Genomic DNA, 17,233 nt, shown 5'->3' with positions numbered 1-17,233 from the left:
TGTGGTATATTTGTGATGAAATATCTGGGCTATTGGTCTTTCTCTAAGAAGCCTATGTAGCTGTTTAAGATATGTTAAATCACACAATACACTGACTTGAGACATTAGTCATAACTCTGTAGTCAATTCTCTAGAAATAACACATAATATTATAAAATATTCATACATATATACAGTTATGAAATGTAATAATAATATACCATATATTGCCAGGGCAATATCAATAGAAAAATTCTCTATGCTGCTTGAAACAAAAAGCTGTCAAAATGACAGGGTCTTCTAGTGTTTTTGTCTTAAGAGGTTTCTTTTATTTCTACACTATCTCTTCCTGAATTACTCTATTCTACCCTTTGACCAGTTCCAGATTTTTTTTTAATTAATTTTTATTGGTGTTCAATTTACCAACATATAGAAAAACACCCAACGCTCATCCCGTCAAGTGTCCACCTCAGTGCCCGTCACCCATTCCCCTCCAACACCCGCCCTCCTCCCCTTCCACCACCCCTAGTTCATTTCCCCGAGTTAGGAGTCTTTATGTTCTGTCTCCCTTCCTGATATTTCCCAACATTTCTTTTCCCTTCCTTTATATTCCCTTTCACTATTATTCATATTCCCCAAATGAATGAGAACATACACTGTTTGTCCTTCTCCGATTGACTTATTTCACTCAGCATAATACCCTCCAGTTCCATCCACGTTGAAGCAAATGGTGGGTATTTGTCGTTTCTAATTGCTGAGTAATATTCCATTGTATACATAAACCACATCTTCTTTATCCATTCATCTTTCGATGGACACCGAGGCTCCTTCCACAGTTTGGCTATTGTGGCCATTGCTGATAGAAACATCGGGGTGCAGGTGTCCCGACGTTTCATTGCATCTGAATCTTTGGGGGTAAATCCCCAACAGTGCCAGTTCCAGATTTTAATGTTTGGAAGAAAAACACTCCTTCACTATCAATCCTTTCTTAGGAGAAAGCACCATCCTAAGTACCAGGTAACTAACTATCTGACTGTTTTAACCTGTTAAAGACCTTATGGAAACCCTTCACACATTAACTTGTCAGCTTCAATTTTTTGTACCACATATTTAGCCATCTATTTGTGTTCTGATGTAAATTTACTATTTCAACAATGAGATTATTTTTACAGAAAAATAAAAAAATAAAAGGTGTGTTCTATAGACCAGAAGGTAAACAGCAACTTACTTCCAGAAGTTTAATCTTCCACCATTATAGGAATCATTTAGAATAGTGCTGATCCCACCTTGAATCACCGTAGCCTGTATAATCACAGATGCAAATCCAGCCACCATGATCCCAACTTGAAAAACATCTGTCCAGATAACTGCTTTAAGACCACCCTTTGAGGGAAAAGTATATTAGGATTAATGCTTGTATCAGACATTATTAATCATCTACATGCTTATATACTATGCTGGACAAAAATAATGAAAACATAGATCTTGGCCAAGGAATACACTTAAGGTGGTAGATAGTAAGGTTGGGAGAACCTTCAAAAGAAAGTGTGATTTAAGCCAAGCCTTCAGACAGAAGCAGAGGCAAAGATGAAGCTCATCCCAGAAGATAAATTAGCATGGGCAAAAGTATAAATAAGTCCAAGTACATGACATGTTGAGTGTGGCCAGATAAATATTTTGAAGCAGAGTGAAATGGTATAGGGATATTGCTGGGAAGAAAATTCAGAGTCAAATTGCAGATGGCAATATCATAGATTTTATCTTATAGGCAGGGCTGATATGCAATCAAGTATGCAAATAGAAAGTCATACCAGTTTTTGAAATACTAAAATTGTTTTGTACTAGCAACTGCCAAAAACTTCCCAAGTGTCTCCCTCCAGTCCCTATGCCCTTGGCTGAACTATTCCCTCCCTGAGATCCCCATCTTCTAAAAGATCCAGCAACTAGAGTCATAAGACTTAGTATATCAGATATGCCATAGAGTTGCACCACTGCTTAGGGACTAGCATCCATAATATCAGTGTCCATACTATCTGGTTGTTATATATTTCTACTATGATTCCTGCCTATAGGCTATGGAAAGTTATCTCGGGTTTCTAAGCTGAGGAACAATATGAACACAACTATAGTAATTTAGCAACGGTAAGGCTGAATTAGGAGACAAGACTCAGGACCACTGCAATGGTTCAAATAAAAGACAAAAGTTTCAGTTATGATCAATGTAAAGTTGAGAGGCAGGAGTAGGAGAGCATGTATGAAACCCAGCTTGTAGAATACAACTATTGGAATTTGCAATTTTGCAAAACAAGTGGATGAGTGAAAGAAGAAGTAATGTTCTTGTCATACCAGTGTGCAGTAGAATGTGCAGACCACTCCTGTTGCAACTACTGCGCCCCACAGATCAAATCCTGTGACTGCAAAAAAGAAAAAAGAAAAGAAAAATGCACGCATAACTGTGAAACATGTAAAATAAAAATACCTCTCAAAAAAATCATCAGTAGAAATCTATATCATTTATGGGGTACCTATCTTTCTACTTTCCTCTCTACTCTTGCCTAAAACTAGGCCCAAATCTCATAAAATGCCCCCAAACAAGTGGAGTTTAAAATTTTACTCAATGAGTTAAATGGACCTGGTTTCTATCCTCAGAGACTATATCTAGATCCAAAATTGGCTAAATTAAATACATGAAAAATCCTTTATGTTATAATAAAGCTATGAAACAACTTGATACTATGAGGTAGTTATCCAGACTGAACGGGGTCATAAAATATGTGTCATCATGGTTCAAATAAACACACTATTCTACCAGACAAGTTGTAAATGTTACTAAGATGGAACCAGGAAGGGGAAAAGTTGTATAATTTGCTACCATTTATCTAAGAAGTGGAGGGCATATTACATTCTTTTTAAATGGAAGGACAATAGCTTTGCCCACAAATGTGATAATCTAGATAAAATGGACCAATTCCTTGAAAGACACAATGGGCCAAAACTCATGCAAGAAGAAATAGATAATCTAAATAGGACTATATCTATTAAAGGAATTGAATCAATAATTTAAAAACTTTCAAAACAGAAAGTTCTAGGCTCAAATGGGTTGACTGGTAATTTCTATCAATTTAAGGAAGAAATTATACCAAGTCTCTGCAATCTCTTTCAGAAGACAGAAGCACAGGGAATACTTCCCAACTCATTCCATGAGGCCAGGGTTGCTTTAATACCAAAACCAGATAAAGACATTGTAAGAAAACTACATACCAATATTTCCCACAAACACAGTTGCAAAAATCCTCAACAAACTGAAGATTAGCAAATTGAATCCAAAAAGAGTATAAAAAGAATTATACACCATGACCAAGAGGGATTTATCCCAGGTATGCAAGGCTAGTCAAGTATTTAAAAATCAATTAATGGAATATATTATATCAACACACTGAAAAAGAAATATCACATGATCATATCAAAAGATGGAGAGAAAGCATTGCACAAAATGCAATGTCCATGATAAAATCTCTCGGTAAAACTAGGAATAAAGGAAAAGTCTCTCAACTTGATAAAGACGGTCTACAAAAATCTTACAGCAAGGGCACCTGGGTGGTTCGGTTGGTTAACCATCTGCCTTTGGCTCAGGTCATGCTCCTGGGGTGCTGGGATTGAGTCCCAGGGTGGGCTCCCTGCTCAGTGGGGAGTCAGCTTCTCCCTCTTCTTCTGTCCCTCCATGGCCCCTGCTCACTCACTCACTCTCTCTCTCAAATAAATAAATAAAATACTTTTTAAAAAATCCTACAGCTAACATCCTGCTCAATACTGAGAGACTCCAACCTTTCCAACTAAGATCAGGTACAAGAAAAGGATGTCCCCTCTCACTTCTCCTTCTTAACATTGTACTAGAAGTCCTTACTAATGCAGTAAGGCAAGAAAGGAAACAAAAGGTATATAGACTGGGAAAGAAGAAATAAAACTCTCTCTGTTCACAGATGACATGATCATTGATGTAAAAACAACAACAACAACAACAACAACAACAAAACCCTGGAACTAGTAAGTGATTATAGCAAGGTTGCAGGATACGAGATTAATATACAAAAGTCTATTGTTTCCCTATATAATAAATTAGTCCTGAATGTGTGACATAATTCGTAAATTTAAGATGTACCTTGACTCAAAGCCAGGGCAAAAGCACACCTGGAGTAACTTGGATGTGCACACATTGTGCAGTGGACACGTAAAATGGTACAACCCAGTGTCTCTTATATTTCATACACGCATCTGCCCTGTTCTGGGTCATAACAGGTGTATGTTTAACTACACGGGTTCAAGGTAGAAATAGAAATAAAAATGTGTCAAAAGCAGATCTCCAAACACAGGCTACCAGGATCTATAGGATGACCAAACCGGGTCTTGTTATCTATGAAGGTGACCCCACTGCTGACGGTGGTGATGTTGCCATGACAGAAGGGATGTCATCTCTCAAAGGGGATGACAACAAATCACGTGTGGAAGAAGTAGACTAAGTGCTGCCCCCCCAAATTATTTGTGGTTGTATTCAATCTCTTTTCTCTCTGGTAATATATTTTCAGGGATGTTTTTATTTTATTAACATTTTAAAAATCTGATAGGGCGAGAACTATTTAAGGGGAAAATAAGATTTCTTTGAGTGTGATGCTGTGATATTTAGGAACTTAAGCACAGCTCATTTTTCGTTCCTAGTTCCACATTGGCTTATTTTAACAAGAGGAGGTAATATTTGTTGTAAGATGTATGTAACCTAATGCTAATTGTGTGGTCTAAAGTGTTTAGCAATCAAGCAGATTCCTTAGTAAGACCAATTTTTTTTGTCATTGAGGTGGTCTGAGCTATACCATGATATCTAAAAGAAAAATATTGGTTAAAACAACTATTGCTGGCTAGGATATACTTTTTTAAGTCTTCTATCCAGGCATCAGGAAACTAATATGTTAAACTGAACCAACTTATAGCAACAAATGAATCTCAGAAACATTTTGTTGAGCAAAAGAAACCAGTTACCAAAAAAAAAAAAAAAAGGCACTATATTATTCCATTTACACAAACTCTAAAGGACAAGGAAAGCCAATTTAGGGTGATAAGAATCAGAAAGTGGCAGCTGGGTTGGCAGGGGGGATTTATTATAAAGAGGCACAAAAAAGTCTTCTGAGATTAGACATTGAAAATGTTTGTATTTTGAGTTGGGTGGTGATCACACAACTGTGTACAATTGTTAAAGCTCGTCTGACTGTACACTTAATTTCTGTGTATTTTATTATGTATAAACTGAATCTCAACAAAAAATGGTTTTTAATTTTAAAAAACAAGAGGGTCCCTGGATGGCTCGGTCAATTAAGCACCCTCAGCTCAGGTCTTGATCTCAGGGTTGTTAAGTTCAAGCCCTGCATGGGCGTCACACTAGATGTGGAGCCTACTTTTTTTTTTTTTTTGGAGCCTACTTTAAAAAAAAAATTAAAGCAAGAAAGAGTGGTGTTTGGATGTCTCAGTCGGTTAAGTATCTGCCTTCAGCTCAAGCCATGAGCCAGGGGTCCTGGGATGGAGCCCTGCATCATGCTTCTCCCTTTCTATCTGCTCCTCCCTGCTTGTGCTTTCTCTTTCTGTCAAATAAATAAATAAAATCTTTTTTTAAAAAAGCAAGAAAGAGAAACTTAAGAGACAAATCAACTAATTGCAATTACATAAATTTGCTTGAATCCCAAAACTAACAAACACTGAAAAAAATCAGGGAAATCTGAACACCGACTTCATTTTGGTATTTTTAAAAATAATGTTAATATTTTAGATATGAATATGGTATGATTGTGCTTACAAAACACATCCTAGTACAAACTTTCAGCTATAAAATACTTAAGTCATGGAGATGTAATGGACAGCAGTGACTATAATTAATAATTCTGTATTGCGTGTTTGAAAGCTGCCAAGTGGGTAAATATTAAAGCTCTCATCACAAAAAAAAGAAATTTTCTAACTATGTATGAAGACTGATGTTGACTAGACATTGTGGTAGTCATTTTGCAATATATACAAATCTTGGATCATTATAATATAATACAGTGTTACGTGTCAGTTATACCTCAGTGGAAAAAGTTGGCATCTCCTTATTTTTAAAAGATTTTGAATTCAGATGAAACAATGAAATGCTTCAGATTTACAGCAAAACAATCTAGTGAGGGAAACAGTGAATTGAACCAAGAGTTGATCATTTTTAGTGTAGACTTAAAGGTACGTTAGAGTTCAGCATACCATTCTCTTTTTTTCCAGTGTATGTTTGAAGTTTTCTATATATATATTTTTTAAAAAAGGTTAAAAAAAAGTGATTGGACCAAGAGAACATTAAACAACTTTCTATGGAGCATCTTTTGCACATCAAGTACTACATTTATGCTCGTGCATACTTCCTCGGTCACTTGTAAAATATGCAACTGATAGTCAAGTGGTAATAATGCAGTCTCTTGGGTCCTAATTCCTAGGGAATGGCTCAATAAATCGATAAGAACAGAGTCCTTGATTTCTTCATAGATGCCAGAACTGTACTTTAAAACCCTAAAGCCACATCTTTAATTACACTTATAGCCAATAGGTAACTTATGAAGTTTATGGCTCAGTTCTTTATACATGAAATGATCCCTTCATGATGTTGGTAATATTGACATGGAACATGCCTGACATTCAGAATTCAAGAGCATGTTATATAATTGAATTGTCCTTTGTAATGATACTGTTGTACTTTTTAAACTCAGGTAATAATTACTGTCTACCTAACAGGAAAGCAAGAAAGAGTGTGGATTTAGTGGGGCTTTTCCATTTTATATTAACTCCAGGAACTGCATCACATTTTTCCCATCAGAGTCCACTTGTCCATTTTATAAGGAAGTTTTAGAGATAAACTCACATCGGATTGATAAGAATACAAAGGATATGGGGTGCTCCCAAAGCCTTTTAAGGATATGACTAACAGGCACCTTTGCCTCAGTGAACTATTCCAGTGGCATGGCTTTGATCTGCCCAAATCCAGAGTAGAGTAAGTAGTATGTTGGTTAGGACCATCTTCATCCATTTGTTTAAAAGAACACCATCGCCAGCTTTCATTTTTTGTCACTAAGAGTGATCTGATATTTCAAATCACATAGATCTTCTTCTCTTGCATTTTGGACCACATGTGAAATGAGAATAAGAAAAGCTCTCTCCCTGCCAGATTTTATGATGGAGCTGAGTAACACAGAAGCCTTTTGATTGCAGCTCCAGATTATAGCCACCAAGGAAGAAACTGCAGCCATTCATGATTTAGAGCATAGTGGGTATTCATCCTGAAGGAATGGAGGCCTGCCCTTCTATTAATCATATGTCTTTTGGAGCTATCAGTCCAGGAACCCAAAGAAGCTGCTACAGTAAACAATAAACTCATCTTGCTCCTCCCCTCAAGCTGATGCAGGTTACTGGAAACATTCCTCCATCTCCCCATCTCCCCATCTCCCCAAAGTGAGAATAAGTTCTATTAAAAATGACCCCCAAAATGTGAGTGACATAATGGGTAATTCTAAAGTGTACCTTGATTCAAAGCCAGGGCAGGGGCATAAATAACGATTCCAGTATACAGAATCTACGGAAAAAAAAGAAACCAAATAAACTGTATGAATTATTAAAAAAAAAACACCATTTTTTTATAAACTCAATAATGAATTAAAACAGTAGTTTCAGTATACTTAATAAAATTTGTTTGTGACTTAAAAATGTTATACTCCTTTTCTGTTTGTGATGTGGTCATAGGTCACGAAAATCTCATATCACCAACTTTGTTAAAATGATGGACTTTTCACGTGGTGCTTAGTGCAGATAGTCACTGATCCATCACCTTAACTTAATATCAATTCTCCTCAATGCAAACAATTAGAAAGAAAGAATACAAATTTAAAAGGAGATGGTCCCTCATTCATATGCTTTCAAACTATTATTAATCACTGTGTAACTAATTGGAAAAATAGTGAACATTCTGGAAACCAATATTAAAAAGTTTGCATGCTCATTAATTAAACAAAAGTATACATTTAAACTAAAAAAATCCTGAAAGCCAACAAAAACTGTATTCCATCTTTTCTATATTATATATTATTTTTCACTCATACATCTAGCAAATATTTATCAATCAGGGATACAGAAGTATGATAAATATGGTCTTTTTTCTCAGAACATAATTTCTATTGCATTTGATCTTTCAAATATATCATATATATTCTATGTGATTTACTCTATAAAAACATATTATTGTCCTATGGTTCTATGTTTATTCTATGAAACCATATTATGAAAAAAGCCATATTATATAATGCTTGGATGTACGGTTATATTACATGGGAATATCAATGGAAGTAAGTCCTTCAAATAGGAGATGCTAAAGCTTTCCCCTTTTTTGCAAGAATGAACTAGCATTCCACAGTCCTTATCCCGACCAAGTTGAAGATTTGGAAACGTGACCACAGACCATCTTCCTGACAGTTGTTCCCCACTTTTCATTGTAGGAATTTCTTTTAAAAAATGATCCAAAGAGGGTCTGAACAGTCAGTAAATGCAAACTACCACCCTCAGTTCTGTGTCAGAACCTCTACCAGACCCAAAGAGTTCCTTGCTTTTATGCCAGAAGCGTTAAGGACCAATATAAGTTATGCAATTTACAGAGATATAAAATAGATTCAAGTTAAATCATTTACAAATGCTTAGGTAGCTTGTGGTTGGGGAAGTGAATTACAAATAGGGACGAGAACAAACAAGAACTCCTTCCTGGACCTGCATTATCAAACCCATCTCTAAAGCCCACAGCTGCCAAGAGGAAGATCAATATGAATGACACAACAATCATGACAAGCCTCCAGCAACCTGGATGAGAAGCAGAAAGTGTTCTCTGTCACTGATTGCTTGGCAAATCTTTGCTCTCCATTCTTGTCAACCAGTAAATCTATACTTACATATCCTTGTACTACTGGATTGCGTCATTTAAAAACTTTCAAACTTTAAAAACCTCAGAGTGCAGGATTCTGTTGTCTTACACTCAGTAACTCCTTCAATCAGGGCTTAAGTTTCCTTTTTTTAAAGAGTACTGATTTTTTTTAAGTATGCTCTTGAGCAAATGAAATTATTTCCTATTGTCTTCCCATGTCAGTTATTATTTTTCAAACCTGTTACTGAACATGCTGCAAAAATACTATGAAACTGTACTAGTTGCTTTCTCTTTGTTACGATTCCTACTATCAGCTACCTCAGCTCTTTGAAACATCGTTGTCATCTTGGCCATGACAACACCTCAGTCACCTTGGTGGGAAGAAGAGGAGGAGGAAGTGGGATAGGAAAAGGCACATGCTCCTGAAGCAACATCACTATTGTTTGATTAATGTAATATTTAGCATTCCCTTAAACCATCATTTTTTCCAGGAAGTGGGGCATTTGCTGAAACACTCTTTCATGATCTCAAGGGTTGACACAGTGTATCCATGAGTGTTTTCCTTTTTTTGTTTTCCTCCTATTTTTAACACCTCTTTTTTTATCCTTCATGTGTAAGCTTAGCCTGGATGCCTTGGTTGATGACATTTTAGACAACAAAAGGTAAAGCAAGCTCGTGGAGAGTAACTTACTGTTTGAACAATGAAGAGGACTGTTCCACAGAGACGAACACATTTGTTAAATCGAAGCTCTAAATACTGTTTCCAAAAAAAAAAAAGGAAAAAATGGTTAATACGTGAAAACTTTACATACTTTTTTAAAAAATTGGCTGCGTAAGAAGGAAAAGAGTTAGAGATGCAAAGCAACTTCAGACATCAGAAAGAATAAAACCTTGCCATTTGCAAGATGTGGATGGAACTAGAGGGCATTATGCTAAGTGAAATCCATCAGATTTCAGAGAAAGACGAATACCATATGATTTCAATCGTATGTGGAATTTAAGAAACAAAACAGATGAACACAGGTCAAGGGAGGAAAAAATAAAATAAGATAAAAACAGAAAGGGAAGCAAACCATATGAGACTAAACTATAGGAAACAAATTGAGGGTCACTGGAGGGGAAGAAGGGTGGGAGGATGGAGTAAGGGGGTGATGGGCATTAAGGAGGACACGTGACGTGAAGAGCACTGTTAGATAAGACTGATGAATCATTAACTTCTACCCCCGAAACTAATAATATACTCACTATATGTTAACTACATTGAATTTAAATTTTTAAAAAAGACATTTTAAGCAACTTCATAAGGGATTTGTCTTCCATATTCCTATGTTATGTCCTGCTATTTTTCTTTACATACAGCAAAATTTACTCTTGCTTTAAAGTACGGTTCACTGGGTTTAACACACACAGGACAGTTCTCTTGCCCTCAGAGAACTGGACAGTTCTCTTGCCCTCAGAGAACTCTGGTATGTTGTTTCTTTATGATCATACTTCCCCCCAGCCCCCAAACCTTGGCAATCACTGATCTGTTCTCCATCCCTAGTTTTGGCTTTCCCAGAATATCAAATAAATGGATTATATTCTGCATTTTTAGAATGAGAAAAGCGCTGTTCTTCTCTTTCTCTTGGTATCGACTTCAGACACCTCCCTGATTCACTTGGGAATCAGCCATTTCCCACAGCAGGCAATTGTGATGGACTTGTCCATTGAGGTGCCCTGCCTCTTCTGACCCAGGGAGGGTCACCTGACCCACACTCAGCCAATTGGCTCCTCTTTCCAATGGGTATTTGGATCTTGGAGGTAAAATATAAAGAACAAATGATTGGAGCAGAAGTAGATTGATCCTGACAGCGGGCTCAAGAGGCTTCTCTGGCTTCTGTCCTTTTCACAGACTATTTGTTCAGTTTTTCACTCTGTTCTATGGGCTATCCCAATATCCTCCCAAATAAATTATTTTTTTTTACTTAAATCAGCCTGTCAGTTTCTGTTCAAAGCCAACAACCCTGCTAATTTCTCCTATTCTCCCTGACATCTGCTATATCTTAAAATATAGTCTGCTCATCTCTTACATTATATATCATAATATATTACAGAGTTAGAATCATAGAATTTTAAAGCTAAAAGGAAGCTAGGATCTCAAATTTTCTTTAACGTGAATATTATTACTCCCTTAGAATTTTAAAGCTGAAAACAGTCTTTTCATATAACATGGGGGGAAAGGAAGGAAAAACTGACATAAGTAATAATCAGGGGAAATGACACCAGATGTTTTTGCTCTCGAATCACAGGTGAGGGCTATAGAGTACTCATTGTGTACACTGGACATTCTCCCAACAACCCCGAGGCCATTACTACCTCTTAGCAGGGAGGGCACCGGAGATCAGAGAGAACACCAAAATTGCAACCTAACAGCTCTCAGAACCACAATTCAAGTCTAGAGCCATTCAATGCCCAAACCTGGGCAGGGAACAACTACATTTTTCTAAATAAATAAGTTAGCACACTGACCATGGCTTTGAGTGAGTAGGTGGCACTGACACACAGTGGGACCTTCCAAAATAATTGACAGGGGAAAAAAATTATACACCACAGTGTCATGTTTAGGAGGAGTTCCAGCCCTCCACCCAGTCCCCCTCATAGATGGCACAAGCTCGGGGTAGTCACTGAAGATCTCAAGCTCCTCCTCTTAAAAGTGAGGATCACAGTATTAATTCTTTTCCCTCTTACTTTGCAGGGGTTTGGAGACTCTCAAATGATATAAATGGATGGAGAAATATCATAAACTATTTTTCAAAACTAAGATGTTAAGAAGTTGGTATCCAGGGACGCCTGGGTGGTTCAGTGATTGAGCATCTCCCTTAGGCTCAGGGCATAATCCCAGGACCTGGGATCAAGTCCCACACCAGGCTCCTCCTGTTAGGAGCCTGCCTCTCCCTCTGCCTGTGTCTCTGCCTCTTTCTCTGAGTCTCTCATGAATAAATAAAATCTTAAAAAAAAAAAGAAGTTGGTATCCAAATCCACAGGTATACTTAATTCACAATTATAAGCATATATATATATATTAACATAACTACATATGAATAATATATACACATAAATATAATCCATATACATATATATGTGCACACATGTATACATACACATACACATATATTCTGGAAAGCTCAATTCCAACAAAGAGATTTCATGGATCCAGAAAGATCCTGCAGAAGCAGGGAATGAAACTGGATTCCTGCATCATACTACTAGTCTGTAGGTCTGCTAGTGGCTAAACATCTCTCAGGCCTAAACTTTGAAGACAGGGATAAATAGATGACAAATGTGCTCTGAACAGCCAATTCTAGCTAAAGAAACATAAGATTTCTTAAGTTTCTTACGAAGAGATTTCGGAGTTGAGCAAGAATGCCAGGGTATCACTCAATGCTGGACTTGTTATTCTGTGTAGATGGTTCCACTCTCAGCATAAAACAAACAAAAAATATGCACAAGAAAGTGTCTGCAGTGGCCAACTGTCAGGGACAAAGCTCGTGCTCTAACCTTGCTGACACCTGCCACGGGGCACCCGCCAGCATGAACATGACTCTAGCTAGGTGTTCTATTCTGCTTCTCCTGTTCTCCCTGCATGTATAAGCCCTCCCTGGGGGGCATAAACAGACTTACTAAAGCCTTAGGAGTAGCCAGTAGACACCACTGCACGGCCTCCAGGCTACTTGGCCTCACCCTCTTCTGTAGCTTAACTGTATCTGCAGAACGGGGCTCTCCGAGCACCCCCCCCCTCCTCAGGATCGTTTTTGAGTACTGAGTTGGATGATGACCGTGTGTAGAACATGCTGCCCAGTGCCACATGTGTATTAAGCATTCGGTGAACATTAACTTTTTGCGGCGTTTTAGATGGAATCCTGCTAACAGCCTCCACCACGGGAGAAATGTGGGAACTCTGTTTCTGGTTTAGTTAATGTCGCTGCTCCGAGGAGGCATAGGTCAGTGCTTATGAGAGGAGCATTCACCTCTGGGGACTGAAGTCCTCTTGCCAGGTTCTTGAAGCTCTTTCTGAGTCCTGGAGTTGGTTAACTACAGAGCAGAGCTCACGGACTCAAACTGCCTAAGGTAAGGGCTCATCAGGGAACACACACAAGTGGATCGGCCAGATGTTCGTATATTAAAATATTGGACTATCCCTCATATCCACTAAGAAGTAAATCCTCTCACATCTCCCTCCAAACCAAGTATTCCCTTCACCCCTCTCCCTTTCCCCTTTTGCATTTTTGAGGAAGACAAAAAGAAGAAGACAGAGGTTTCTCTATCATAAGAAAGTAATCAGGCCAAAAAAAAAGAAAGTAACTAGGCACTGACAATGATGAGGCCTCAATGTAGAAATTAGCAGGGAGTGAGAGTCATGGCCTTAAAACTGGAGTTTCTTCACACAGGGAATGTGAGCCCAGGGTCACCAGGCTTCTAAATTTTCAAAAGATGCTAGAATCTGGAATTCTATTTGACCTTGCAACATCATAAATGCTAAATTAATTTTCTTTCAAAACACCGCAAGGGTCAAAAAATAAGAGAACAGAGATTGGCCTGGGACAGCCAATTTGCTACCTATGAGTAAAACAGAGAAATTCCATCCTGTTCACCTCCGGGATGATGACTAAACTTTCCAAACACAATGGGCAGAGTGAAGGGAAGGCACTGCTGCCCCACGGGTGCCTTGCCCTGGATGGCGTCACTATAGCCCAGGCACTTTGTCACCAACATTTGTGCCATTGAGGCCCCGTGGCCAGCACCAGTTGAACCAGCCTCATTAGGAAACACCTTCCCGTGACTTAGAGGAGACAGTAACCTAAACTCAAAGACTGAGGTGACTGCTAAGAAGTAGCATCAGCATCCTCTGGATAATGACCTGTGAGAGAGGAAACTACACCAGGTTTGTCCATGCTGTTCATGGGCTAGTACCTCAGTAAAGGAGACCATGGAGGGCACTAAATGGGCCCCCTACTGCCTTGAGATTTTATTATCCCCCATCCCACACTCCCATTCCACAGCTCTTCTTTTTTAAGATTTTATTTATTTATTCATGAGAGACACAGGCAGAGGGAGAGGCAGGCTCCCTGTGGAGACCCTGATACGGGACTTGATTCCAGGACCCTGGGGTCACACCCTGAGCTGAAGGGAGGCACTTAACCACCAGCCACCCAGGTGCCATTTGATAGCTTTTTAAATATTTTTTTTAATTTTTATTTATTTATGATAGTCACAGAGAGATAGAGAGAGGCAGAGACACAGGCAGAGGGAGAAGCAGGCTCCATGCACCGGGAGCCCGACGTGGGATTCGATCCCGGGTCTCCAGGATCGCGCCCTGGGCCAAAGGCAGGCGCCAAACCGCTGCGCCACCCAGGGATCCCTGATAGCTTTTTAAACTAAACCCAACATCCCCATCTTTGCAAAGCCCTTTCCTTCCAAAAACTGAAGAAAGACTATAACCACAGGAGAGGCGGTTTTCCTTCATCATCTTTCCACATTTGGAGAAGGTGAGGCTAAGAGCCCTGCGGCCAAATCCTCCGGGGGACTCCAAGGTGACCACCTCTGGCACTACCGCCACAAAAACTTTCAGCCAGGAAGCATTTATCCCACACTCCGGGGCTGGAGACACTCCTGTGAGTGCTGCACTTGAGTCCCCTCATTTAATCCTCCCAAGGACTGGGTAGGGTCATTGGTATTATTTTCATTCTGGGAGGAAAAAGTGGGCACAATGGGTCACCCAGGTGTACCCAGCTAGTGAGTGGTAGAATCTGGCCGCACACACGGGTACTGAGATGGGTTAGGGCACCAAGGGTGGGGGGGCAAATTCTATTCCGGGTCCTGGGAACGACAATGGTGCCTGTGGGCCTGGGACAAGGGGGTCCCTTTTGAGAAGGAGGGACTAAGACTTGAACAACTTGCACTCCCCCAAATAAAAAGTTTTACAATCTTTCCCCTTGACTCTGAATCAAAGGCGTTAAAGCAGACAAGGAATGGCCTTAGGGAGCGCTAGTCGGAATCAGTCCCTCTACTTCGGAAGCCGCCCTGCTTCACTGAGCTCACCTCCAAGACCCTGTCGCCCCTCCCGGGCTCCCTAAAGGGGCGCGCAGCGGAGGTGAGGACCTGGACGCGGAGAGATTCCGCTATGGTAGTGAGTCCCCCCCGGAAAACCCCCCCACGATCCTGGAAAGCCCTTCCCGACCGTCCACTTCGTCCCCAGCCCACTGTCCCCCTACCTCATAGGTGCTGGTGATCCCCAGCTTGTAGAACACCGGGAGGAAGACCTCGGCGCTGATGGCCACCACAAAGAAGTAGGTGATGGCGAAGATGCTGAAGATGGCCCCAAAACGGTAGACCTCGGAGGGGGTGCCCAGGACCGTGACGGCCGACATGAAGCTGGCGGTGAGGGACAGCGCCACGGGCACGGCGGTCATCCTGCGGCCGCCCATCAGGAAGTCCTTGGACGTCTGCTGGCCGCCCCCCGCGAAGGCGTAGTAGATGCCGATGGCGGCCGAGATGAGCAGCATCCCCGCGAACACCACGTAGTCCCACACGGCGAAGCTGCCGATGCCCCGCGCCGCGCCCATGCTCGCCCTGCGGCGCTCACAGCCGGGCCCGCGGCCAGCGACCCGGACCGGCCCCGCGCTCCCTTATTCCCGGCGCTGCGGGCGGGGGTTGGAGGCGGCGGCAGGTGTCCGACCCGGACCGGCCCCGCGCTCCCTTCTTATTCCCGGCGCTGCGGGGTTTGGAGGCGGCGGCAGGTGTCCGACCCGGACCGGCCCCGCGCTCCCTTATTCCCGGCGCTGCGGGCGGGGGTTGGAGGCGGCGGCAGGTGTCCGACCCGGACCGGCCCCGCGCTCCCTTCTTACTCCCGGCGCTGCGGGGGTTGGAGGCGGCGGCAGGTGTCCGACCCGGACCGGCCCCGCGCTCCCTTCTTACTCCCGGCGCTGCGGGCGGGGCGGCGGGGGTTGGAGGCGCCCGCAGGTGTCCGACCCGGACCCGCCCCGAGCGGCCCTGCGGAGGTGAGGACGCGGGAAGGCGCCGCCAGCGGCCTCTGCGCCCCCCAGCAGCCGAGCTCCTCCCTCCGGACTTGGGGGGGGGCACCCCCGCCTGGCTGCGTCCTCACCCGGTGCGCCGCTCGGGCTAGGCGGCCGGGAGGCCGAGCGCCGCGCACACCTACGGGGACTGGAGCCTCGGGTTGCGTCGGGCGTCGGATCCGCAGCGAGCGCTGGGCCTCCAGTGGCACCTGAGTGGACGCACCGTTTAAAGAAGGCGGCGTGGGTCGAAGGACAGTTGTCACGCCTGCACTTTTAGCTTCACAGTTCAAGAGTCCGGGTTCTTACGAGAAGATACAGCTAGTTTCTAGACCGCTTTATTTGATGAATGAATGGGCGATTCTGGTGACAGTGCGCTGAGTTGAGGGTCCCAGTTCCTAGGCAGGTAAGCGAACACAAAGGAGAGGAGGAAATCTGACCTATTGGTGCCTGTCTTTTCGTTCAGTAAACATTTCTGATCCTGAACAGTCTTTTCTAAACATGATAATTTCTATATTATTAATAGAGATAGTATAATAATTATAATAGTATAATACCTATTTAATGCCTTTTTATGTAACACAGAACATGCTTAGCATCTTGTGCAATTAACTAGTGTAATTCTTACAATTACCCTTGAGGTAGGAATCATCTCCATTTTTCAAATGAAGGAACTGGCTTAGCAAGATGAAAACATGTGCCCGGGACACCCAGGTGGCTCAGTGGTTAAGCATCTGCCTTTGGTTCAGGGCATGATCCTGGAGTCCCTGGATCAAGTCCCGCATTGGGATCCCTGCACGGGGCCTGCTTCTCTCTCTACCTGTGTCTCTGCCTCTCTCTGTGTGTCTCTCATGAATAAATAAATAAAATCTTAAAAAAAAAAAAAAAACAAAAACATGTGCCCAAGGAAATGGTGACAATTAAGATTTTTATTCCAGGTCTGATAGCAGAATTTGTTCTTCGAATCACAATGCTATATTTTGTAGAGTTCAAATGTAGATAGATGTTAAATGCAGACATAAATATGTACACTTAAATGAAGATGCTATCTTCATATCTTAATGGAAAACAAGATCATTTCCAGTGATATTTTAAGTGGCTTGCCTTGAAATATTACTAACAATACTCGAGTCACTCTTGTAAAGCAATGTGACTCCCAGGTTTTTCCTGTAAAATACACCCTCCAGTCAAAAGTACCTGGCATAGTTCTACTTCAGGCCCTCCTTGTTCATTGTCATACATC

General features: G+C 41.3%; 1 protein-coding gene across 3 annotated transcripts in view; it reads right to left on the bottom strand.

The window, feature by feature from the left end:
* The window catches only part of SLC5A8 (solute carrier family 5 member 8), a 69,709-nt gene extending 53,498 nt beyond the window's left edge, over nt 1-16,211 (bottom strand). The window contains exons 1-6 of one of the 3 annotated variants that reach the window (XM_041739161.1): nt 15,727-16,211; nt 15,193-15,585; nt 9,633-9,698; nt 7,558-7,609; nt 2,326-2,393; nt 1,208-1,362 (exon numbers count right to left, since the gene is read on the bottom strand). In XM_041739161.1, the coding sequence (XP_041595095.1) occupies nt 1,208-1,362; nt 2,326-2,393; nt 7,558-7,609; nt 9,633-9,698; nt 15,193-15,543 (692 nt within the window). In that variant the 5' untranslated portion in view covers nt 15,544-15,585; nt 15,727-16,211. The other 2 variants (XM_041739159.1, XM_041739160.1) reach the window with 2 other exon arrangements.
* Between the last annotated feature and the right edge of the window lie 1,022 nt (nt 16,212-17,233).

The sequence above is a fragment of the Vulpes lagopus genome, chromosome 23 (assembly GCF_018345385.1).
Source record: "Vulpes lagopus strain Blue_001 chromosome 23, ASM1834538v1, whole genome shotgun sequence".
Classification (NCBI taxonomy): Eukaryota; Metazoa; Chordata; class Mammalia; order Carnivora; family Canidae; genus Vulpes; species Vulpes lagopus.
Note: the sequence above shows the minus strand (reverse complement) of the source record. Positions and strands in the feature narration are given on the sequence as shown.